The sequence below is a fragment of the Bactrocera tryoni genome, chromosome 2 (genome assembly GCF_016617805.1).
Source record: "Bactrocera tryoni isolate S06 chromosome 2, CSIRO_BtryS06_freeze2, whole genome shotgun sequence".
NCBI lineage: Eukaryota > Metazoa > Arthropoda > Insecta > Diptera > Tephritidae > Bactrocera > Bactrocera tryoni.
The window spans coordinates 797,311-822,780 of NC_052500.1; the positions used below are offsets into that span (position 1 = coordinate 797,311).

Genomic DNA, 25,470 nt, shown 5'->3' on the forward strand with positions numbered 1-25,470 from the left:
AGAGCGCACATGTATTGAAATAAATTAAATCCAAATGTAACCAGTCTATAAAAAGGGAAACCGTTTATCTGCTGAAAGAGTGACACGGCGATGTCAGTTTACACAATGGGAATAAAGGTTATGTGTGCTAGTGTTAGCAGCACAGTGCTTTGATTCCATTTAAAGTGGGCCGCTGCGCAATGCACTTTGCTTTTTTTCTACCTTCTACCAAAACCTCACATCCCTTATTCAAACATAAAATGTGTACATGGACATCAATCATTTTGAATATTAATTTTGATTTAACACAGAACGAAAAACGAAACTCACGATTCAAATAAATGCTTAAGTGCAGTTTGGTGCAGCATAATTCTGTAATTAAACATTAAGAAATACAAAATTGCGTTTATGATCAGGTCAAGCATTGATGGCCACACATGTCACCGAATATATATATATAATTCTAAGATAAATCCCGAAAAATAATGAAGACGAACGAGTTAACTAAAAACAGTTATCAGGCGTTTATGGCATGATGAGTGTGATGCGATGCAGTAGAAATACCCGAGTTGAAGTTGTGTCATTCTTCAAAGCGGTTGTGAAATGTTTCATTTAAAATCATATCACAGCCAGCTTTGAGGAGCGATACGATTTTGTCAACAGCATCAATGGATGGCCACTAACTATTGTTGTTGGCTCGTTCTAAATGTTCAGTTCGGTAATTGAATGCCAAAAGTTTAAATTTCACAAATTAATTAACGTTCAATTTAAACTCACCAAAAAGTATGTTTTTCAGCGGTACATACATATGTCAGCATGGTGGTCAACTTATTTATGTGTGGGTGGAAATTGCACTTGGGGGAAAAAGCAATATCAGTGGGGCTTACAATTGCGCACTGTGTGGGCACAAAGTCTAGCGTCACTTTGCGAATGGTTTGTACGCTATTCATTTGCTAAAATTTCATTTCAATACTGTTTAGAACGTACACGCATGAAACGCCGTTAAAGCGAGAAATTGTGTGGGCTAAGGTTGTCTGGTTGAACTGTAGAATCCAACGCTAAAATTTTACTTTAAAATTGCAAATTTGCCTTACAGAAAATACGTACTTCAAAAAATGAGAAGAGTAAGAAAATCGAATGAATTTTCACCTTAATCGAAACTCGAAATATTTTACCATATATGTATATCCTCGTTTACATGAATTCGGCATTTATTGGAATAAAACCGTTAGATAGTAAAATGTATTTTGTTGCTTACCTCTAGCTTGAATTGAAAAAGCTCTTCCACTCTCCCAAACGAATATTATCGTTTGCCTTTATTGGAGCTTTGCCCACAAAGCCCCTTGCAATTCAAAATGTAACGGACCGTTGTCATTATTTTTCAATAATTTTTAAAATTTGTCCATAATTTTTGTGTAAAAATTTAGTTGCATGCAAAGCTATATACATACATACATATGTATGTAAGTGTGTTTGGAAATTTAATGACAATTTTCCTTAAGTGCGCCCACTGGCACTCTTTTGGGTTGGGTACGAGTTCAATTAAGAGAATCGTTCAGGTGTAAGCATAAGCTGTGCGTTTGTGCGATTGTTTGACTTGTTGAATTTCGTTAAATTGCACATAAAGATATACACAAAAGCTCTTTTAATTGAATTAAATTGACGATCGACGCGGTCAGGTCGAAATAATGCGTTTTAAAAACTGATGAATATGAGAGATCCACAATGTGAGTCTTGTGCTTATACCTAAACGTACGGCTGCAAATGGAAATGCGATTTTTATTTAATAGTGTTCCCAAAAATATTATATAATACTTTTTAAAAGTAACGGCCGAAAGTAGGGAGAGAAGTTTGAAGTTTTCTAAAACAATTGTATACTTGTCTCTCGACTCGTCGGATACTATATTTTCAAGCATTTAATACAAGTATACACGCACACCTAAGATTCCAATTTTTCATGCAAAAGCTTTTGAAACCGAATATATCTTGCCGAAAACTAAATTTCCGTTATATCAAAGCTTGCGATATAAATTCTTTGTATACGTACTTATATACATAAGTGTAATACATATATATTTCTTTAAATAAATTGTGTTCTCATATGCTGAAATTTTTTTTTAAATTTGTTATATCGAATATTTTAATCAATATTAGTTTTTTCTACCGACTAGCACTTGTTCAGACAAATTAAAGAACACTCACACTCACTCATGCATTGAGCAAATAACTTCACAATTTAGAATTGACACAACACCTTGACGATGCGGGAGCTTTTGTAAGCTCTCGAACACCAAACCCACCAATGCTAACTTCAAGCTTGCTCTAGCAAGTTAGACGAAAACTAGCAGCGCTAGCACTAAACGATTCAGTTGTAGCTCAACCGCCAATCCGACAAGTTTGCCGAAAATCGCAAAACCGCTCCATCGCACTTCTACTCAATAAGCAATCAATTAATCTTCCAAGCCCCGGCGAAAAGTAATAACACTTGTATATAAACAAGAACGCGTAAAAAACTAAAATCTACGATTATAAGCATAATTAACCCAAGTGATATACGAAATCGAAAATACTCATTTTATCCTACTCTACTTCAACTATTAACTTGTATTTGTAAATAAACGGTGCAAGGAGTGTAATCGCGTTTTCCGAGTTAACAGATGAACTTAGCGATTTCCTGGAGCTAAGTTCCATAAATCGACTACGAGATAGAAAAGCAGCAAACGGCTTGAGGCGGTACTGTTAACCGAAGAACAGGCTTATCGCGGAGAGCAACCAAGGTAAAAAAATGCACCAAAAATCGAAATAGACGGAAAGTGGGCGGCTTTTTGACATTGCCACTGTGGGCTGCCAGTGTCTGTGGCATAGCGGCGCTGAGGGTGCATCGACGCATATACTCACACACACTTATGTAAATACACAAATGTTTGTGCACGTGTATGTAAGCTTGAGCTAGTTTCATGTGTGTTTTATTGTTGTTGCACTGCTGCTGTTTCAGTTCATTGACTGATTGCCACGAACTGAAATGGGATAGGTGACACTGTTGTTGTTATTATTTCTTAATTCAAATTGTTTTCCAAAACGTTTTGGTTTACAAATCGATCCATACATACTTGTAAGTGTATATGTGTGTGCAATTGTGGCAAAGCAGTTCGAAGCGCCCGCACTGTTTATCATGAAGCTATTCGTGAATGCTGCGGAAATGACCAAATAAGTAGATCTCTCATTATAATTCTGATTTTTTTGCGAAATTATTAACGTTGAGCCGATCTGATTTATGAATAATGACAATAAACAATTAATTCGCTGTTGACATTTAAGGCAGCATCGTTTCCATACACATTTATTTAATAGATTATTTGTTTGTGTGTGTGTATGTGTATGTAGCTTCTGGATTATTATCTCAAACCTTTGCCGACAAAGCAAAAGCGTTAAAATCAGACTACATATTTCCACTAAGATTTTCTAACCATGTTTTGCATAAGCGATTTCGCATATTTTATTTTTATATATGTATGTATGTATATTATATAAATTTCTATTATGTGTGAGTAGTTCGTTACATGTATATGTATGTATGTATATGGATTAATTACTAGTAAAAGTTGATATTTCATTAATAATGCTGTGTGTGAATTAGAAACGTTGATAAACAACCTTAAATACATACATATGTAGATAGGTGAGTAGGACAGGTTATACCCTCCAAGCGATTATAAACATTTCCAAGTCAACTCTTAGAAACACACATAGTAAAGACATTCTGCGTATAAATATATATTTGCGTACAAGCATTGAAAACAAAACAAATGTATGACATCAGCTCAAAAAACCGGTCTTTAGATTTCACAGCTAATCTCATTTACCATTTCCCGCTTATGAACTCACTACATCATGCAAAAAAGCCAATCTTTCCAACGAACCGGACTAGATGGTTGAGGTGCCGAATTGAAACTCTTTAATTGAGACAAGCGAATGGTGTTTATTTCCGAATAAGCACATACATATGTAGGTACAAATGTATATGAGGATATGTATGTATGATTGTAGAAAAGTGCAATTTCCGCACCACCAACGCAATCAGTGATCGGCTAACCATATTAACCAGCTTAGCTAAGTAAACTCATTTCGTAAAACGACCAAACGACCAAACGACCGCAAAGCCACTTCGCAAACGTCTGCGAATTTACATTTACTTTGGTATATTCTTGCGCTTGCATTCTCGATCAGTGGGATCTGATCTGTTTTTGGCAAGCTACCAAATGCTGGGCCAATATGTCAACGACACTTTTCAGCATTTTCTTCCGTGGAAACGAAGCGAAACGTAGCGAGCTAAGAAATGTTTGTGAAAGTTTCCAACGAAAATCTATACCAACTTAATCAAAAAACAGTTACTTGTGTTATATACTAGTATATACTAAATAGTACTAGTATTAGCGGCCAATTTACGTTCGCAGCATGTTTCTTTAAAATTGACGTCATTTGTTTTATATGAACCCATTACTATTTATGTATACATGTGAATATAAGCTCTTTGGCGATTTATTTTGTGTTTTATTGTGCTATTGCTCTTTGGCTCTTTGGCTCTCGCTGTATTATTTGTATAAAAACTCCAGTCTTTTGACTTCGATTTAAATATGTGTATTACCTCATCTCGCCTCGCGGAGAAAAAATCAAATTAAAATCCCATTCTAAAAATATGAAATCATGCTGGCAATATTGAGACTGATTTATTACCGAGCGTACACTCACACGCACAATCAGCTATTTACCTCAGCTTTGCGGTCACTCCACCTAAGCTGATTTCATAAAACTGAAGAAGTATAACTTTTATTTATATCTTTTTAGTGAGAATTTTCTTTATTTACTATATTCTAACGATTTGTAAATGGTTACATTATATGCACCTGATAAGTTCCCGAAGGAGTGCTCCATGCAAATGTTTGATTTTATGAACCCGACCTCCGCTCTAAGGCTTTAAAAACTCTTGAAGATTTAGTTAGTCATCTAACGTGTGTCAATGAATATAAGTAATTAGATATTTCTATATTTAGTTTTTATACGCCTGCATAATTATCCAATTTGCAAAAGAACTTTAGTCGAAAACTTTCTTCGGCTTTTTTATTCTCATCCTACGCATTTTACTCATTTTGTCTGGCATATTTAATTAATTGTTTGACTTCATTGAATCTAAAACATAGTACACCTATGTATGTCTGTACGTATTTATTTTAGCTCAATTCCATATATAGACAATAATATACAACCGTAGATATGTCTATATATTTATTTGTATGTGCATGTGAGCTTTTGAAAACCAGATATCTAACGTAACGCAATCTCTGATGACACAAACATATGTCTCAAACAGTCATTCAGTTGTGTGGGCGGCAATGATGTATAGTTTTTCAATGCGAACTCACCGTGATCGTGCTTTTCATCAACATACATACATATTTATTCACATACACATACTTATGTAAAACAATTGGCATTTGTGTCGATATTCTGTCAAAATGTTACTACCGATCTCAGAATAATGGTTTTTTCTTTTCTTTACCAAATTTACCAAAGGTATTATGATAACATATCCACCCGATTGGGCCACTCGGCGTATGAGCAACATTTTTGTTTATCACTTCATAACTTTTATGATTGTGCATGCAGACTTGTAACATCTGGAACATAGTAGTTTTCAGGCTGTCTTCTAGTCGATTTATAAATAAACAGTAATCGACTAATGGTTGCTAAAAAGCTTATACACTTTGCTTTGTGTATATTTGTTTCGGGCTCTCACATTAACATATATAGTGACCCCTTAATATTTATATGTTTTTATGACGTTGCAGTAAGAGCTGTTAAGCAGGCCGATGCACATACATGCATACATACATATAAAGTGTAAGCAAAGGTAATTTGCGCAATGCGTTACTTCCGTCTCCATTATGGTTGTAATTACTATTTTTTCGATCAATTACGAATTATTGCATGAGAAATTAACACGAAGGTTTCATAGGTTTTGTTGCTGCGCTTGAAACGCTAGATTTACTAGTGAACAAGAGGAATTATCATAGATCAATTGGGTATGTAGAGGATTTTCGTTTCATAACAAACCTACCTCAATCACTAAGCCACACCACATCGGCCAAACACGTAGTCACTAACAACCGAACACCGAAACACACAAAAGAAGTATTATTAAGTGAAATCAAAATGAGGACAACCAATCAAAAATACTTTTACTATACATATACTATATATGCTAGCTGACATACGTACATATGTACATATATGGATAATTATATAGTCATATATACTTTTGTACATACATATGCATGTACATCGGTACACATCCATTGCAGCCGAAAATTTTGGATATAGATGGTTTGTTTTGTTCCGCTTCGCTACGCCATTAAAATAATGGTTGTCCTAGAAAATTTGACGTTCTTCATGACATTCCTTCGCATGTGTGCATACATAAATATGTGTGAGCGTGTGTGGCTTTGTGTTTAGAAGCAATCGATGCATAGTAACTAAAAACCAGCTGACTGTGTTGTTTTTATTTATCTATACATATATATATTCCCGTATTTAGTATTTGTTTACATACATATACATAGTATATGTGTAATATATACGACCAAGACCATTAACGGAGTTTCTAACTTTTTATGAGACAAAGTAATCATTGCTTACAAAGTGAATGGAAATCATTCATACATAAGTCAAGTCCTGATACATTCATGTGTTAACAGGCAAAACCTTATGCGTCGTAAACCAACTGCTGCCAACCACGTACTACATATGGATATCACACTTCACGTGAACATAAAAAAGGTTATACCAATCTAGAAAAAAGATGTTTATCGATTCGATTTATTTTCTACAGACTTCCACTTGGTTTGCCCGGAAAGTAATAGGACTGATTTTCTTTCGCCGAGATTGTACTTCGGAGCGTGCGCGCACTGACTGGATTAACGTACGTGGCGTACCTAGCTAAAGAACAAGCGGCTGATCAGTTATCTCCGAGCACCTGGAGACAGGACAAACATTTTCGCACGACGTGTTTCTGTGAGTGGAGCAAGCCGAAAATGCAGCGTTGGTTAGAGCAGAGGTACGTGATTAAATTCGGAGTCAAACTCGGTAAATCTGCGATAGAGACGTTTGATATGATCAAACAGGCTTACCCAGATGTTGCTTTAGCAAGAATTGGTGGGTTTCGTTTTTGACATAAATGGCATCGTCTACCATTTATTTGTTCCTCCTGAACAAACCGTCAACGCCAAGTTCTACGTGGAAGTCCTCAAGAGCTTCAAACGAAGCGTCAATCGGGTCCGGCAAGACATCGCAGCCGATTGGAAGTTGCACCACGACAACGCCCCAGCTCACACCGCTTTTCTTGCGAACAGCTACCGAACCGAACCGAACAGCATCCCAACGCTTCCCTAGCCGCCCTACAGCCCAGATGTGGCGTCCCCAGACTTTTTTGTTTTCTTGCCCGAAAAGGCCGATGAAAGGCAAGCATTTTGAGACGCCGGAGGGGATCCACGACTTCAATGCTTTGAAATCGCGCTGGCAGCGCTGCATCTACGCAGAAGGAGCCTATTTTGAAAGTTTTTAAAGAATTGTAAATATTGGTTTAATATATTTTTTAAATTGACTCTATTCTATTACTTTCCGGACAAACCCTGTATTCCTGATTATGAATGAAACAAATTGCTTGAGAACCTGTCGTGATAAGCATAATAAACAAAGATAAACAAAGTCACCTTTTGTCTGTTTGAGTCTTATTTCTACACATTTCAATTATTTTGTATAACAACAAAAAGCAAGCAGAAACACACATAACTGCACATAGTTCTCTGCAAATATTGCATAAATAATAGATCTCAATACGGGCAATATGGTCACTGTGGTAATTTTCTATTTTGCACGCCTGTATCAAATGGAAATTTTCATTCATACATACATCTGTAGATAAATTTGTATATTTCTCCCCACAGAGGAAAGCAGCAAAAACGACAAAGCTACGAGGACCCTGTGAACCAGTAAATAAGAAACGACTGTTGACCATGGGCACCGACATCGAACAAAGACCTTGGACACCGACTGTACGCCGCGGTAAAATAGCCGCGGAGACTTCTAGTCCGGGACCAGCATGTGTGCAACTACCAACTTTAGTCGGTATGAATGATTGTGAAGCACGAAAACAAAAACAATAAAAAATGGTGAAATGTATAATGTTCCGTTTTTATATTCGCGCTAGGCAAGAAAGTACCTGACTCGAAGAAACCAGGTGCGCCAGCGTTTACTTTTGGACAGAAACATCGCAGCAACTTCGATTCAATTGGACCGGGCCCAGCGCAATACGATGTCACCGGCTTGGGTATGAAAGGAAAAGCCACTCCTCCGGCAGCGAGCTTACGCAGTCGTCCCAAGGAGAAAACACTCTTTAGGACACCAGCACCCGGCGAGTATGATGTGGATCGAGCTGCAAAGGCCGTCATTGACGCTACGCCCAAGTATTCTTTCGGACAAAAGCCTCCAAATGAGAAGCCAAACCTAACGCCTGGTAAGTTTGTTGGTACTTCAAAACACAAAGCATTTGCTTTAGGTATTCATCAAATAACACTCAAATCATGTTCTCGATGGATGGATGGATGAGCTTACTGCACATTTGCTGGTCTATTTTCTAATACACAGCCAATCATTCAGTATTAAAACTCATCAAATGCATGTGCCCCATTCTCATAACTTTGCAATATTTCAGTTCTGTGTCTTTGAGTTTTGCATTCAAACAAACCCACAAATTGGAATTTCAGATGACGTCCAATGGTGGTTTAGCAACGTATTAATAAGTTGTGCTTGTGTTAAATAGCATGTAAAAGCTCGGTTCGTACATCTGAGCTTACTTAACTATGTACCAAATGTTAGCGATAAGAAATCAAAATTCCTAATCAAATCAGAGGTAAATTGTTCGTCCTTTTTAATAACTTTGTAGTGTAGTGAGTTGTTGTTTTATCTTGCGAGTATTGAACAAAAAGCTTCATGCAAATCTTCAAATACTACCTTAATCTTTGCCACTTTTATTTAAACTACGTTATTATTTATTTTAGTTAGTTAGTTATTTTACGATTTTTGACATTTCTATACATACTTTTAAGTAAAAAAATAGTTGCACGGAATATCGGTGAGCTCCATTTTTTTACATTATACATAGAAATATGTAGAAAATAGATGTACAACACTTTGAAAAGTATAATTTAGGGCATTACACGATTTCAAATACACATTTATTTTTGCAAGTCTCTAAAATATTAGTATATGGTACCTTATGCAGTTGGAAGTGAGTAATTGAGACAGTTGAAACTTTTTAAGAATATGCTGAGGGAGTCCAAAAAACAAATCAAAGAACCTTTTGGATTGAAAAATTGGTTAATTTTCTTACATTTTTTTAGAATATATGTGGTCTCAATTATTAAAACCATCTCGGGATTTAAAACTTTTCTAAAGAGCTCTGACTTACAACAAAAAACAATAAGAGTGTCAATTGTTCCAAACGAGGCAGTACGAGTGAAATATATTAGACCGTATGGCGAATTGTTTATGGACTTTAGGAGAAGATATTTTTAGAAAAAACTCATTACAGTATTAACACAAATTTCATATTTTATCAAAAATAGAATTTACCACTATGAGCAAAAATTAGCAAGACTTTGTTTTTAATTTTAATTATGAATAATACTATTTGAGAGTATTCCTTTGTTGAGAGTTTGGCCAGCCTCGATAATCGAAGAAAACTGACAACATTTTGATTCTTGATTTTTCACCTGCTTTGTCGTGGTTTTTTTGGCTTCGGCTCACCTTTGCCACGATATTGGGTCGATTGATCGTTTGTTTCTGGGTCGTAAGTATAGATCTAAGACTCATTGCCTGTGATAATACGCTTCATGATATCTTGGAAGTCGGAAGGCATTGTTTCATAGACGTTAACGCGGTGCTGATTTTCGAAAAAAAGGAGTAATTTCGGAACCAATTGTATTTTCAGTTTTCTTAGACCCAAAAAACCTTTCAAAATGGCTTTCACTGATCCTTCCGAAAATCCGACGATGCCAGTAAGATCTCTAACCGATGACCGTTGATTCTCAAGCATCAATTTCTTTATTTTATTGACGTGTTGATCATCAGTTAATATTGGCCGTCCTCGCCGTGGTTCATTGTCAACGCGTTCTCGACCATCTTTGAATAATTTATACCAATCAAAAACACTTGCTCGCTACAAACAATTATCAGCGAAGGTCTTTTCCAACATCCTGAACTTTTTCGGTACTAGAAATTTGATTCCGCACACACAATTAACTTCTTTGTTGAATAATTTCAGTCATCGTAAAAATCGCCGAATGCAGACAGACAAGCGTATACCAAACACTAATGATTTTTTTGATGTGACATTCGGCACAGATGTCATTGACAGTCATACTAACCTAGAAAATACTTTGATGAATGGGTTTTCGCACGGAATATAAATAAAAAAAATAAAAATAATTAAGTCTTACTATTTTTTGCCCACAGTAGTATAAGTGACAAGTTAGTGATTCCGGTCTTAGCCGGTATTTACGAGCATACTTCTATGTGATTCCTCTTTCCTAGGTATTTAGTCTTTCCTTTTCTTACATATACATAGGCAAATGTATGTATGTATGAACGAGTATGCTTAGTAGTATGTGCATGCAGTTAGTTGAATGTTTGTATGCTTTTGACATCTCTCTCCAAGTAAATTTCTTTAACTAATAATCCCAATGAAAGGAAATGTGCATTCGCCTGTGCTCAAGACCTGTTTTAATTCCACATTTTTATTTCTCTTCCAATAACGGCAAATAACCAAAATTTTTTAATGAAATGCTGGTTATAAACAGCGCCAAATAGCTATCGCCCTGAGGTTTCATTTATTAAAAAGAAAGCACCGAGCTACACTTTTGGTAGAAGAACAAAGCTCAGCTTCGAACAGGCGACTCCAGGTAATGCGTTATATAGTACATACTAGTACACACAGTTAGTACACAAAAACAAAAAACTGATTATTAGATAATTCGCAACTTTTAGTAAATTTAGATACTTATTGTATACTATATATGTACAAATGTATGCTCTTGTAAATGATGAGAAAGTAGTCACGGCTTTGCCATTTGATCATGTATCAATTAACATTAATATCTGAGCTTATACTAAAATATCATTTGACTGTGCTTAATTGAAATCAATACGTATGTATGTCCGAACCGTTTCATCCCGCATAACTCAGAAAATGAATCTGTCATTATTTTTATTCAAATAGCACCCGGTGACTACCAAACGGAAAAAATCCGTTTAGATCACAGTCCTGCATTTTCTATCGCGGGTAGACATGATATTAACATATCCAACGACTCGCCTGCACCAGGAACATATTGTCCCGAAAATGCTCGCCTAGGCAATACGCCGGCTTATACCATCAGCGGAAGAACTGCAAAGATATCAATTAGCGAAACTCCTGGTCCGGGAAATTATTGTCCTGAAAAGGTCCGTCTCGATCATACCCCAGCATATACAATGGCAGGGAAATATGACTCTAAAATCAATAATGCCACACCCGCGCCAGGAGATTATTGTCCTGAGAAGGTCAGACTCGATCACACACCTGCGTATTCAATGGGTGGTCGTCACAACTTACAAAAGCCCAGCGACACACCGGCACCAGGCGCTTATTGTCCTGAGAAAGTACGTCTTGACAACACCCCATCATACACAATGGCTGGAAAACATGATCCCAAACAGAATAACGATACACCCGCGCCAGGAGATTATTGTCCTGAGAAGGTCAGACTCGATCACACACCTGCGTATTCCATGGGCGGTCGTCACAACTTACAGAAGCCCAGCGACACACCTGCACCAGGCGCTTATTGTCCTGAGAAAGTTCGTCTTGACAACACCCCATCATACACAATGGCTGGAAAACATGATCCTAAACTGAATAACGACACACCCGCGCCTGGAGATTATTGTCCTGAGAAGGTCAGACTCGATCACACACCTGCGTATTCAATGGGTGGTCGTCACAACTTACAGAAGCCCAGCGACACACCGGCACCAGGCGCTTATTGTCCTGAGAAAGTTCGTCTTGACAACACCCCATCATACACAATGGCTGGAAAACATGATCCTAAACTGAATAACGACACACCCGCGCCTGGAGATTATTGTCCTGAGAAGGTCAGACTCGATCACACACCTGCGTATTCAATGGGTGGTCGTCACAACTTACAAAAGCCCAGCGACACACCGGCACCAGGCGCTTATTGTCCTGAGAAAGTTCGTCTTGACAACACCCCATCATACACAATGGCTGGAAAACATGATCTCAAACTGAATAACGACACACCCGCGCCTGGGGATTATGCACCAGAAGCAGTGAAGCTTAGCCACTCACCTGCATTTAGTATTGTCGGCCGGAGAAATGTCCAGCAAATTAGTGATACACCAGCTCCGGGTGAATATTATTCTGAAAAGGTCCGACTAGATCATACTCCAGCATTTACCATATGCGGCCGAAAATACCTTAAACACGCAGAAAACACACCATCTCCATGCGATTACAAACCCGAAGAATGCAAGCTTGGCCAGTCGCTTATTGTCCTGAGAAAGTTCGTCTTGACAACACCCCATCATACACAATGGCTGGAAAACATGATCCTAAACTGAATAACGACACACCCGCGCCTGGAGATTACTGTCCTGAGAAGGTCAGACTCGATCACACACCTGCGTATTCAATGGGTGGTCGTCACAACTTACAGAAGCCCAGCGACACACCTTGGCCAGTCCCCAGCTTATTCCTTTGGCATAAAAACAAATCTTCACATCAGAAATGAATCGCCGGCACCAGGGCAATATGAATTCGAGAAAATTAATATGGATCGAGGTCCCGCGTACACTTTTGGTTTAAAAGTAACTCACGAGCAAGTCAGTGAAACCCCAGGTAAGCCCTTAATATACAGACATATGTCTACATTTACGTGTATAGCATTGTATTGCACGCATAGAGCTTAAATCAAGGATCAATTGTACTATATGCAAAAAGTATTTATGACTTCACAACACGTAGCTTTATACTGTGCAACTTAGATAAATTACTGGTTATTTATTTGCTCTTATGCCTTAGCATGTGTACATAAGAAATAATATTACGTCTTCACAGCACCCACTGCTTATGAACCAGAAAAACACACTCTCGATCACGCACCTTCCTTTAGTTTTGGCTTAAAGCCCAAGAGCAAGTTGACCACCGAGGCACCAGGTACGTTTTTAACACATTTTTATATATTAATTTTAGTTTAGTTTAGTTTTACAATGAAAAGTTCCTTATCGGTAACTCGGTCGAGCCATCGGTTGTGGTTAGGCATAAGTAAAACATCAAGCTTGTCCGGGAAAGTACTAGTCCACAATTAGATAGAGCAATATTTTGGAAAGTTAATTGAGAAAGAGAGCATAATTCTATGATTCTGCCTCTTTTTCATTAACAAAAGTAAAACAACAGAAGAATTGAATAAAATATACTGTTATATAATCGTTTTTTAATTGAGAAATATTTTTTTGATGCTGGCTTACAAGATATGGAGCTTACAATTATTCACACCAATACAAATGTGTGGATGTGCAGTTTGTGTATGTGTGTATTTATTTTCGAATTTATTATTCTCCAAGCACCCGGCTATTATCACCCAGAAAACTGTAAATTAGACAATTCGCCAGCTTTCACATTCGGTCTCAAAGTTGCCCCCATGCCAGGTGAGTACAGCGGTAGAAATTCTCACTCCATATTTTGTATATATTTGGCTTTGTCGTGCTTTGTATCATATTTTTCTAATTGTTTCCGGTTATCCTTGCTTTCTATCTATATTGTATGTATGTATTCGTAAACTAAATTGATATTCTACATGCATGTCCGGTACGTGTCGCATATTCAGCTCTGCCAAAGGGTGCTTATGTAGAAGATCGGATTTTGCAAAGACGAGAACGGCGTTTAGCCAGTCCTGGTAAGTACACATTTATCCACTATGTACATACATATCTATAGTATATACACGAAGAGAGCGTTCCATAAGTGCTTGATTAAGGATTTAACAATAATGAAATGAAGATCTAGGCTTCACCTACTTATTATTTTAGTTCCATTGGACAATTAATTCCTACTTTATGGAAGTTTTCAAAGTTACGAAAATTAATTTTTTTATCACTTCGTTGGTTTTTTTTATCAATTCGGATACCATTGGGACCTCTCGCTTATGTACAGAGTTTTTTATGGCATTCAAAAACACTTTGGTCCGCACAAATGCAAGTCTTAGAAGCAACCTTTTCACATGCTCGCCATTTAATTTAACTTTACTTTTCAACACACACCTTAGTATACACGAGTGCTTATATACACACAAATTTCACATATTCTCACTGTAGTACGCACCAATCAAAACCAGAATCTGCTGAACGGCGAGTTGGTAAACTCCACCGACAATTCATCTAATCATGTTGAGCGCACATCCAATACAATTACCAGCACAACAATAAGAACAATTGGTGAGAAAGAAGTGCTCGAAAACGGGTATAAAACGGACAAAGCCTCTCGGCCGCAGCACACAGGCGCCAGCAGCACCAGAACAACAGTTACACAGCACATCGCCAGGGGCGCACTAAGCAACGGCACTGACCTTAAAGCGAACGCTAAAGCTAAAGCCACCACAACCACTAGCACTGTAACATACACGGTTGCCGACGGTGGATTAGATAACGGTAGAGAAATTCACACCGCCCATGCCAGAGCTGATGCCAGCACGGCCAAATCAGGCGGCTCTATCACCAAGACGGTGGTACAGTCGGACGGCTCAGCTGTTACAACGACCACAACCTCAAAAACTTCGTCCATCAAATATGTTGTTGAGGCTAACGCCACACATGAGAAGAGCATAAGGTAACAGGGTAACAATATATATGTACAAGTATATTGTTAATGTTTATAATCTCACAAAAGTTGCTAAACTAGTGCGCCTACTTACCCATCCATCCATTTCGCCAAACGTATGTGTACAATTAACTCATCATCTCAAATCGATTACAAACACTTTAAAATGTTATTGAACCAATGTTATTCTCCCAACAGCTCCTAATGTCTATAAAATACCCACCGTCTTGGGTATCAGTAAGGAAGGCCCGATACGTTCAGCACCGGCCTTCACAATGGCCGGTAGACAAAAGCCGCGCTTAATTCCAGCATTGTTGCTGCCCGGTCCCGGTGCCTACGATGCTGAATACTCGGTTATGAAATATAAGCCACCTATGTACACAATGCGTGGCAAATTCAAATACCCGAGTGATGAGCACAATAAACCAGGACCGGGCGCACACTGTCCCGAGAAGGTAAATAATTATCATACAATTTACACATGTCTTTATGCTTGTAACGGCGCACATGCATATTTATCTAATAATTTTAATTGTTCTTAAATCGATAATAGTATCAGTTGTACAAAACAAGTCCAGCACCGTCATTTTCAATACATCATAGCCCATTTTTGGGTCAAAGAAAATCTTATATTATACCACATCTCACTCGTGCATGCCTAGTTCCCGCGGTGTGAAAATATTCAAGATTTCTATTTAGCCATGGGACTATTGAGATCTATTATTTTTCAATGCGAACGATTTCATACTCATTTTACTTTAATTGACCAGTCAGAATATATAAAAATTTTAAGCAAGTCACATTTTACTTCTGCAAGTATATTAAAACAGATTTATCTCTTATTGCATCTAATAATAGACATACTTATGTACATATGTACGTATATAATTGTGGGTACATCTGTACATTTCAGGTTAATCTCTCACATGTTCCGGCCTACAGCTTCGGCATAAAACACTCGCCCTACATCGGACAACTACATGAAAAATGTGATTACGGTTTCTCTGGAATATGTTGAAGGCGCTCCCTCATTGCTGATTATCAAAACTCCAAGACGGTTTAGTTAAGTTATATCTTGAATGTATTAATACTACACATACATAAATACACATTTAAACTAACAAGAGACCTTCATGTGTTGATCTATGAATGATCTGACTAATTTTTACTAAACTGGAATTGTGCAAACATTGTAAATCGTTAATAAAATTTGGAAAACATAATAATATGGATAAATTCGATTAAGCACAGACATAGTTTTCCTCTTTTCGATACTTTTCTGTAGTAAGATTGGCATTTTTCTTACAAATGACCCTCACCTTCTCTCCATCGAGATGATTTGTTGCAGCTACTTATATATTATAGTAAAGTAGTTTGATATTGGTGATTCCGACAAATGATTCTTGTGGAGAAAAGTGTGCAAAATTTCAGATCGACTGAAGGACTAGTTCGCGTATAAACAGACAGATAAACGTACATCCGTGCTAAATCGACTGGGCTCATCATGCTGATCACTTAGACATATATTTTATAGCGCCTCTGTCCTTTTAGATATGACAAACATCGTGGCCAACATAATATACCCTGCCGATGGTTGGAAAATGTAGATTGATCACGTTGCGATAGACGGACGGACGTACTAGACGTACGTTCTATCCGAGGTGGCAACATCGGCTCGGATCACTACTTTATTTCAGGCAATGTACCACACTAAGTGCAGCGAAAGCTGGACGTCGAAAACCGGCAATTGTAACAGACAGCCAAGCATTACCGTACTCGGCTCTCAATCCTGTTTAACCATGCAACTCTCATTGCAAGGACGTATACGAACAGTGGGTCTCCATTTCCCTAGGCGGATGATTGATGATTATAATAGCATCTACTAGGTAATTCAAAGCGTTTAAACCACCTGCGGACAAACTCTGATCGCTAGAGGGTACCAAAGTGTAAAAAGGGCTCGCTTCAAAATAGTGATAATGGAAATATGTACAAGGTGCGTTCCAAAGTAAACAGGACTTTTTGAGTCTAGCAGCAGAGTGCACGAGTGGTTTCAACGTTTTCAAAGTTTTCAAAGGCATACTGGAGGCCATACCGGCCAACGAGCTAAAACACTCGTTCGACATGCTTTTGGACCGTGCAAAAAGCTGAATTGAAGCAGAAGGAGATCTTGAATAAAATAAATTGATTTTCCCGAAAAAAAACATTTGTTCTGTTTTTTTTTTTTAAGTCCTGTTTACTTTGGAACGCATCTTTTATATAAAATCATTCAAGGCGTTTAAACCCCGTTCCGAACGAATTTTTATGAATAAATAATTGTAGTTATTGCAGACTCTAGTATGAAAGTTTGCTTTATCAAAAGTCTTGATTTAAAGTCAACAGAGCCAAGCATTACTCTCCAGCGAATCGAACAAACTATACCAGATACGCAAATAAACGGGCAGCATTTGTGGAACAGCCCTGCGCTAACATACATACATACATACTTATCTTTTGACACGTGCGCAATAGTGTTATAATTCTTCCTTAGTGGAGCAAAACGATACTGTAACCATTTATTTTGATTTTCTAATAAATAAATATAAAAGAACAAAAAGACATTTTTAATTTCATTTGTCATTTGAACCATTCACAATAGTTAGCTAAAGTATGCAAACAGCCACTTTAATGAGGTATTCACATACTCTTTTGCTTCAGTTTAACTTGATAATTTTTTTGCTTTCACTTGTAAATTTGTTGGTAAAAGGGAGCAGAGAAATAACCAATAGAAAATAGAGAGAATTATATATCATATTTAGGGCCATTTTAAGAATATCTGGTTAACATTATTTTTAACCGCAGGTAGTTTGACTGGATGATGGCTCAAACTGATCGACGGTCGCCGTACCTACGTTTGATTATTGTGAATGTGTGGGGAAAACAGTTCACAAAACTTGGATTGTGAACACATGAGTCAGATATCGAGAAAACCATTTTTCACATGTTTCCGATAAGGGTTTGGTTTAGCGTTTAACCAGATAATGTATATCTATAATAAGGAATATTAATATAATACAAAAAGATTTTCTGTTTGAGTGTTGGCAACACTGACGTAAATCATGAATTCGCCTTGGTACTATTGCTGTCTCAATTTTAAACGGACGATAGGTGAGTGTGATATGTTTAAGCATAGTTGCCATCTTAAGTCTTTTTGCAAATTGAAACCCCAAAAAAGCCCAGTCTCCTTTACAGTGATTTTAACTCATAGATAGTGAGTAACATACAATTTGCACAATATATGTATATATATTTTTTCCTTGTGCATTTAGCACAAGCTCTTTTAAAGAAACTTTACTTAATTAAAAGAATGTACGTGCATTTTTGTCATAAAACATCTTTTTTGGTGCTTTTCTGAAAGTTAAAAGGTGGCAACTATATGTTGATTTGAGGTATTTCTGAACAACTCGGAAAGATGTACAAAGGTAAAACCCGAGTGATATAATTAAAATTTCAAGTGGCTAAAGCACATTCATAAACAATTTTGCTGACGAAGAAGACGTGTTTGCAATTTAATAATCATTCAAAAATAATTGAAATATTAAGTGCATTCCGTGCGTTCCGTGCATTTCGAATAGTTTCCATCGGCTGTACAAACATTTATTATACGCAGTAAAAATATACCTGTAAATCAAGAATGATAGATCATTCTCGTCTGCAAATGTGATAAGTGAGTGTGGTTGTGAAGTTTATGTGCTTAAGAAGAACTTATAACGGAATTTTGTTTCGACACATCACTCAAACAATTTTATATAAATGTGAAAGAACTTACAACAGGACTTATATCGGAACAAAGCTTTTCGGCTAATCTCACATACAGTTTTTTTTTATAAGTACGATAACAAGTAACAAGTTTTTTCTTTGATGTGTAAAGTAATGAACCCAATTTAAAATATACATAATCGTATAAGATTATAAACAAGAACAATTTTTTAAAATAAATAAATTTATGTGAAATCATTTAATACGGGAAATACCTATTTAGCACTGCAAAATGTCGAAGTCAAACCCAGCAGTGAAGTGTATAACGAGTGATAACGAAAATACAAATATTACGGATGGAAGTGGTACAAGTGGTTCATCCATTTTAGCAGCTAACGCAGATAATAAACACATTCCAGAAAAAAAGGAATTTTCCAAAAACATTGATATTGAAGATCAATCCCAAGGGATAGATTCGGGATTTTTGTCTGGTCCTCAAAGCTCTTTTCAAGAAGAGCAGGAGGAAGCAAAATATAGCTCCGATGGAAACGATGCAAACGACTTCAATAAATCAAAATCAAATATTATTACAACAGAACATCACGTTAAAAACATTACTGGAATTTCCCAACCCCACGATAAAATTCAAGAGAATATATTTGTTGTTGATTCGGGTTGCATAGAAGAAGAATACGAAGAGTTCAACGATTCAGGTACCAAATCCGACCGCCACTTAACTACCAAACAAACACTGCATAGGAAACCACTGTCTGCAACCGCTGCAACTAAAAATTCGAATTTAAGTGAAGAAATGAGACTCAAACATGATGTAGATAGTCATATATCGGAAAGATTTTGCAACCTAAGTTTAGAAAGTGGAACTGCAAATAATTTAAATGCTGCTGATAGAATTCCAACCATTCAATCAACAGCAATATCAAATAAATCGTTGGGATTGTCCAAACAGTCTGTAGTGGAACAAATTTTTCAACAAAATGATGATGGAGACACGTAAGAAATTTTTTGGATATTTAAAAAAATTTTAACTAGAATTCTATATGATTCGAAATGTTTAGTAAAACTAGTAATTAATTTTGGTCAATGTATTATTATTTTCTTTGCAGTTACCTTCATTTGGCATGCATATCGGGGCAAGAAAATTTAGTAGCTGCCCTTATCCCATTGGCTATGGAACAAAGCCTTCTGAACATAAAAAATGATTATGAACAAACCCCACTGCACTTGGCATCGCTTTACAGCCATAAAACCATAATGCGTATGCTATTACTTGCTGGCGCCGAGGTATGTAAAAACCAACTAATATAATGCATAAATAAATTATGATAATCAAATAACTGTTTAATAAAATATATATATTTTTATTGACTAAATAAGCAGACTTAATTCTTTATATTTATAGCCGAATATACGAGATTGTGATGGAAATACACCATTGCATATTGCTTGTGAAAATGGAGATGAACAAAGTCTTATTGCTTTAACAACACCATTTAGCGCCCCAGAGATCAATGCTGCATGTCAACTATTCGGATTCGCACAGAGTAAACTTGTCAACAATTTTGAAATCAGAAATTATGACGGTATGTAGAATCCTTAATCGTATAATTACAAACATATTTATCCTCAAATTCATTTAAATTTATGACTAAATAAAAGTCATCTGTATTTATTTTTTTATCTCACATTTTCCTTATGTTATTTATAAAACAGTTTTGTTGCCAAATTTAAAATATTTGGACTATTCACTCAAACATGCCCGGCCTTTCGGCTAGCCAATGATACAGACGTTCAGAAATGGTTATTTTATTATTTATAGCCACCATGTCTGTAATTATAATATATAGATTCAAATGTACATACGTGTACGCAAATATCAGCATACATATGTATGTAAGTATATTCAAGGAAAACAAAACGTTATTGCGCAAATTAATGAAGAATATTGTATGCACGTAGGTTTGCATCTATGCGAACATATCACTGTATACATATGTATGTAGATATATTAGGATATTTCTTATTGAGAAAAGATATATGTATGTATATGATTTTATATCTCTCCTACATTAATTTAATGACAACAAATCGTAGGACTACAAAGACGACAAAGTTCAAAATATTATATGTATGTACATATACCAAGGAAGAAAAGAATATTGGGTGTTATATTTGAATTTAAGTATACACATGTGTACAAAATCGGTTATGAAAACAAGCATTCATGGCTTTGGTTATGCAGGTATTTTGCCAAAGCATTGTAGTCATCGCCCATACGATCTTGCTAAGTATAATCTGTCGGGGTTTTCCCCAACAACAACTCAAACGACAACAATGCGATCAACACGAAAATCGGCACAAAACGTTTCTGCAAAAGCAGAGCAAAATGTATGCGCATGTATGTCTGTATGTACATACATACGTCTAGATGTGTTTGGAGTGTGCATGCACTTCTGCAAAATAACCGCAAATTCATACGTATACTACATTATATATTTGAAGTTTGAAATACGATAATGGATGTACGCGCTTGGGGAAATTACACGTGGACTTTACTGAAAATATATGCTTACATGCACACGATCAAGAATTCAGTTCAAAATTCTTCCGTAATTTTCCGTTTGCAAGACTTGTTCATTTGACACCAAAGAGTAAAAATTTCCTCTTACTCTGGATTTTCTCCGATTATTTATTATAATAATATCTGTTGTTTGCTGCTTCAATGTTTTGGTTGTATTGTATACACAGATGTTACTTTGAAAATGAAGTAATTTCAAGTTCGGTTTGGTTTATCCACATCATGATGTGTGAAGAAAAAACCCAATTTAAAAATATTTGATATATGCGTGGTTGCGATGCCACTGACTTGTGTTCGCATTTGGTTGGTTATCTATTCGCCATTCAGTCAGCTTGGTGCAAATGTGTTGTATTTGAATTGGGCTGGTATGAACGGGTTTTAACAAATTTAAACCAAGCGTACAAAACCTTAGTAAGGTTAACCGACAATTAGACAGCTTTTTACAAAAATTTGATTAAAAAGTTTCCTTTTTACTGCATTTCACTTTTTTTGATCATTCGTGTGTATTAAAGTAATTTACACTATATTCATACATAAGTACATACATATTTACATGTGTATGTATAAACGAGTGACATGCATGGAACATGTGAAATATTTAATGGGAGTAATGCGCATTGATCATTGGCCAAAAATTATTTACACAATTGCGTTTAAGCTTTTTTTAAGCGCACGCGCTAGTTTTTCAGCACGGCTTCGACTCGTCATCACTTCTACTATTTGGATAGCCATGACTGGGGTTTTCTGTTATTTCACTTGCTTTATACGCAAGTGTGTATGCCATTTAAAAGTTTTCTCCACAATCGTCACAGTCGCTGCATTGTTGAGTGACAAACCTTTTATTTATTTTCATTCGTAGTGAATAGCCGGTAAAACCATGTTTTATTTGCAATCGTTGAGCGAGCAAAAACTGCACCTCCTAATAAAAAGCATTCGACAAGTAGCTTTGTACTCTGGACATTCCACAATTGTGCCTTAAATTTTTTTTGTACAGTTGTTTTTTTTTTTTTTTTATTTTATGAAAAACCCTAATTTGTACAGTTAATTAATAGAAGTAAACTGCAAAACGACCCACTCGCTCGCAGGCAGTAATTACGTCGGATATACATATGTAAATATCGCGTAACCACAATGGGGTTACATTGAACTTTTGATTGATTTGTCGATCTTCATGAATATGCCAAGGGTGTGGATTTACGGACTATTCACATTGTCGATTATAATGCTAGACCTGGCATTTCCGAATGTATGTTTCACATTAACACCAATTACTGTTTTATGTTTTAGTATGAGAAATACTTATTATATTATAAGGAAGTTATTAGAATAAAAGTTATTCAGGCATAATTTTTAAAAATCTAACACCATATGTATGGTATAATCCACACATGTACATTGAACATGCTATGCATATATTTTTCCGGTTCCAGCGTTTTTGTTCCTATTGAAGGATCATTAGATTTTGCAGATTATCTACAGGAGATGAGAACTACAATGTAAAAATGTTCACCATTGCATTCTTTGCTAAGCTGTTATGGTATCGTCGTCATATGACGATGACTGTTGTCTTTATTGCCGATATTGCCTTGTGTTCCCTTTGGTTAATTTTAACGCTTTGACTAGCTTAACCGCCATTCTTATATACAAAGGCACTGTTGATTTCTTGTGTACAACATTATGGGAATTTGCCGGGTTTTTCTAAACGCAATCATGTGGGTCGTCGAGCAAATATTTATATATGTATGTACTATGTACATTCGTTTAGCGTCATTGCTTAGTTGTCATTATTAGAGCAATCAGCAATGTAGTACTCGATTATGTACATATGTGTGAATGATTACTGTTGATATACTTCAAATCAAAACATAATTATAAAAGTGGTAATATGTTTTATCAAAACATTTTTCATGTTCTTAGATTATTTATCATAGAAATAGCAATTTTCACACTTATACTTGATATATTTATAATACACATATCTATGTTTTAGACCGTGCATATTATTTTGTACAAACTGTTATTTATTTTCTTTGTCTCTCTTTTAGGCGAATATTGTGTTCATTTAGCTGCTGAAAGGGGTAATCTTCAAATACTAAGATCATTGGTGCAATCTGGAGCAAATATCAATGTCAGAGTAAGATTTTTATAATGCTTGTAATCTAATGAAATCATAAATTCTAATACATGTTTATTAATTTGTGCAGGAAGGAAAAGGTGGATACACACCACTACATATTTCTGTCGAAAGGAACAATGAGGAGCTATTAAACTTCTTACTAAATTATTGCAAGCCCAAACTGAACTTGGAAGCAACAACTTTCGGTCGACGAACTGCATATCAATTGGCATGTATTTGCAAGAGGTCACAAATGCAACTTATTTTAGAAAAGCATGGCGCAAAACAACTACCCCTGCCAGATGAAGATGAGAGCACTGAAGAGGAGAGCAGTGACGATGAATAAAAATAAATAACTGCCTTTTCTACTCCTTCAAAAGCTCTATGTTTTAATAGAGCAATTAAAATAAAATATACAGACACATACTTTCATACATACATACATACATACATACATATGTACATTGATGTGATCATAAAAATATTATTAGTGCAAGAAAATTTGATTTTAATTCGTTCAATATATGTATGTTGTTATTTTCTAGTCGATTGAGTGGTAATTTGTTAATACAATGGGTAGTCCCTTTTGAATAAATGTGTTTGTGTCAAGTGGTTAATGCTCACAACTTCATTTTTTGATTTGTGTTCTATGCAACCACCGTCGTGAATTAAAATGTACATACGAAAAATAAAGACATGTACTGGAGCAATAACTGTAATACGACTCACATTGGTTATTTATAACACTAAATTTCTCTAATATTTTATATGGCGTATATTTACCGATTATATAATCTGACTGACAAATTAAATTGAACTAAGAAATACAGTACATTATTTACTGGTCGGGAGAGAATACTGGAAACATTTTTAATTTAGCAAACTAAATCTGAGATTTTGTGAATACATCTGCGGTATTATTTAATGATATGGGCGTACAAGTTATTACCTATTAGTAAAATAACTATGCAGAGCATTCGTGGTGTTATTTGTTTCTGCGATAAATGAAAGTTATATCTAGTAATATTTTTTTCAAGCTACCCCTTATGCCACCAGCTTCTGTAAAAATTTAGATTTAACTTGAGTGCCAATTGGTTTTAATAATATTTATAGATTGAATAGTTTAGGACCATACAACCCTCCCAACCCTAGTACAATTGAGCTCTGGATATTACGGGAGCTTATATGTATAATATACATACATATATCGGGACTTGAGACTTTTGGTCTAATATTGCCGATTCCGGTAAGCATTAACGTAGTATCTCTTTGCTTGAGTCATTCCTGTTATCGCACAAATATCAAGAATCTAACCATTACGGGGCGAAACTTCGCCAAGCGTCTATCTGACTCGAGTCACATCGTAAATCCCAATTATGTATGTATATGATATTTGAACTTTTCATCATTTGTATGGCTACAACTGCTTGGTATAACACTTGGCTTCAAACTTCGATGTCTAATTTTGAAGACTAAAAGGATTAACTGACGTGGATTGGAATAGGGTAATGTCAGCAGCTGATCATAAGTTTGAATTCAAAAGTCCACGTACAAAATATTTCGCAGTAAATACGTTGCAGTAATTTATGACATATTTGTGCTTTGATTGTTTCCATAAATAGTTAAATGTTTATAGATTCATGTACTTACCGATCAAATTATGCCAATTAATTTCGACACTTCGATAACTTTCAATACAAATATGTAGATAAAAGTGTTCAAAAGAAACCTTGTAGAATAACGAATAACAAAAATGAAAGCATTCCATTCACATATGTACAGTATACTAATCTTTTTAATACAATATAAATAATTTTATTTAAAATTAAGCAACCTTCAGATGTAAAAATTAGAACTGGCAATACTAATCGGAACTTTTCATCACAATTTGTAGTAGAGCATTATGTACTAGATTAAATCAAAATGGCGACCAAGCAACAGGCAATGTTGTCATTTTCGCCAGTTTTAACGAGAAAGCGAATTAATCAACACATATTGTGTTAGAGTGAGGTTGGCAGCAAGAGTAAAAAATTAAATAATTTAAGCGCAAGC

The 25,470-nt window shown here is 35.9% G+C and overlaps 2 protein-coding genes across 2 annotated transcripts; both read left to right on the forward strand.

Moving 5' to 3' along the window:
* The first annotated feature begins 7,784 nt into the window (after nt 1-7,784).
* Nucleotides 7,785-15,263, forward strand: LOC120769685. The gene is given in 12 exon segments (XM_040096807.1): nt 7,785-7,891; nt 7,980-8,160; nt 8,243-8,548; nt 10,893-10,994; nt 11,312-12,631; nt 12,634-12,835; nt 12,837-12,994; nt 13,214-13,312; nt 13,720-13,803; nt 13,983-14,051; nt 14,470-14,980; nt 15,170-15,263. Coding segments are annotated over 12 exon segments (3,051 nt in total). The 5' UTR covers nt 7,785-7,879; the 3' UTR covers nt 15,177-15,263.
* A 3,145-nt stretch (nt 15,264-18,408) lies between these two features.
* On the forward strand, nt 18,409-24,142 carry LOC120769690 (NF-kappa-B inhibitor cactus-like). The gene is made up of 5 exons (XM_040096816.1): nt 18,409-19,717; nt 19,831-20,008; nt 20,127-20,307; nt 23,348-23,436; nt 23,507-24,142. Exons 1-5 carry the CDS (start codon nt 18,999-19,001, stop codon nt 23,762-23,764), a joined length of 1,425 nt encoding a protein of 474 aa, XP_039952750.1. The 5' UTR covers nt 18,409-18,998; the 3' UTR covers nt 23,765-24,142.
* Nucleotides 24,143-25,470: the final 1,328 nt, after the last annotated feature.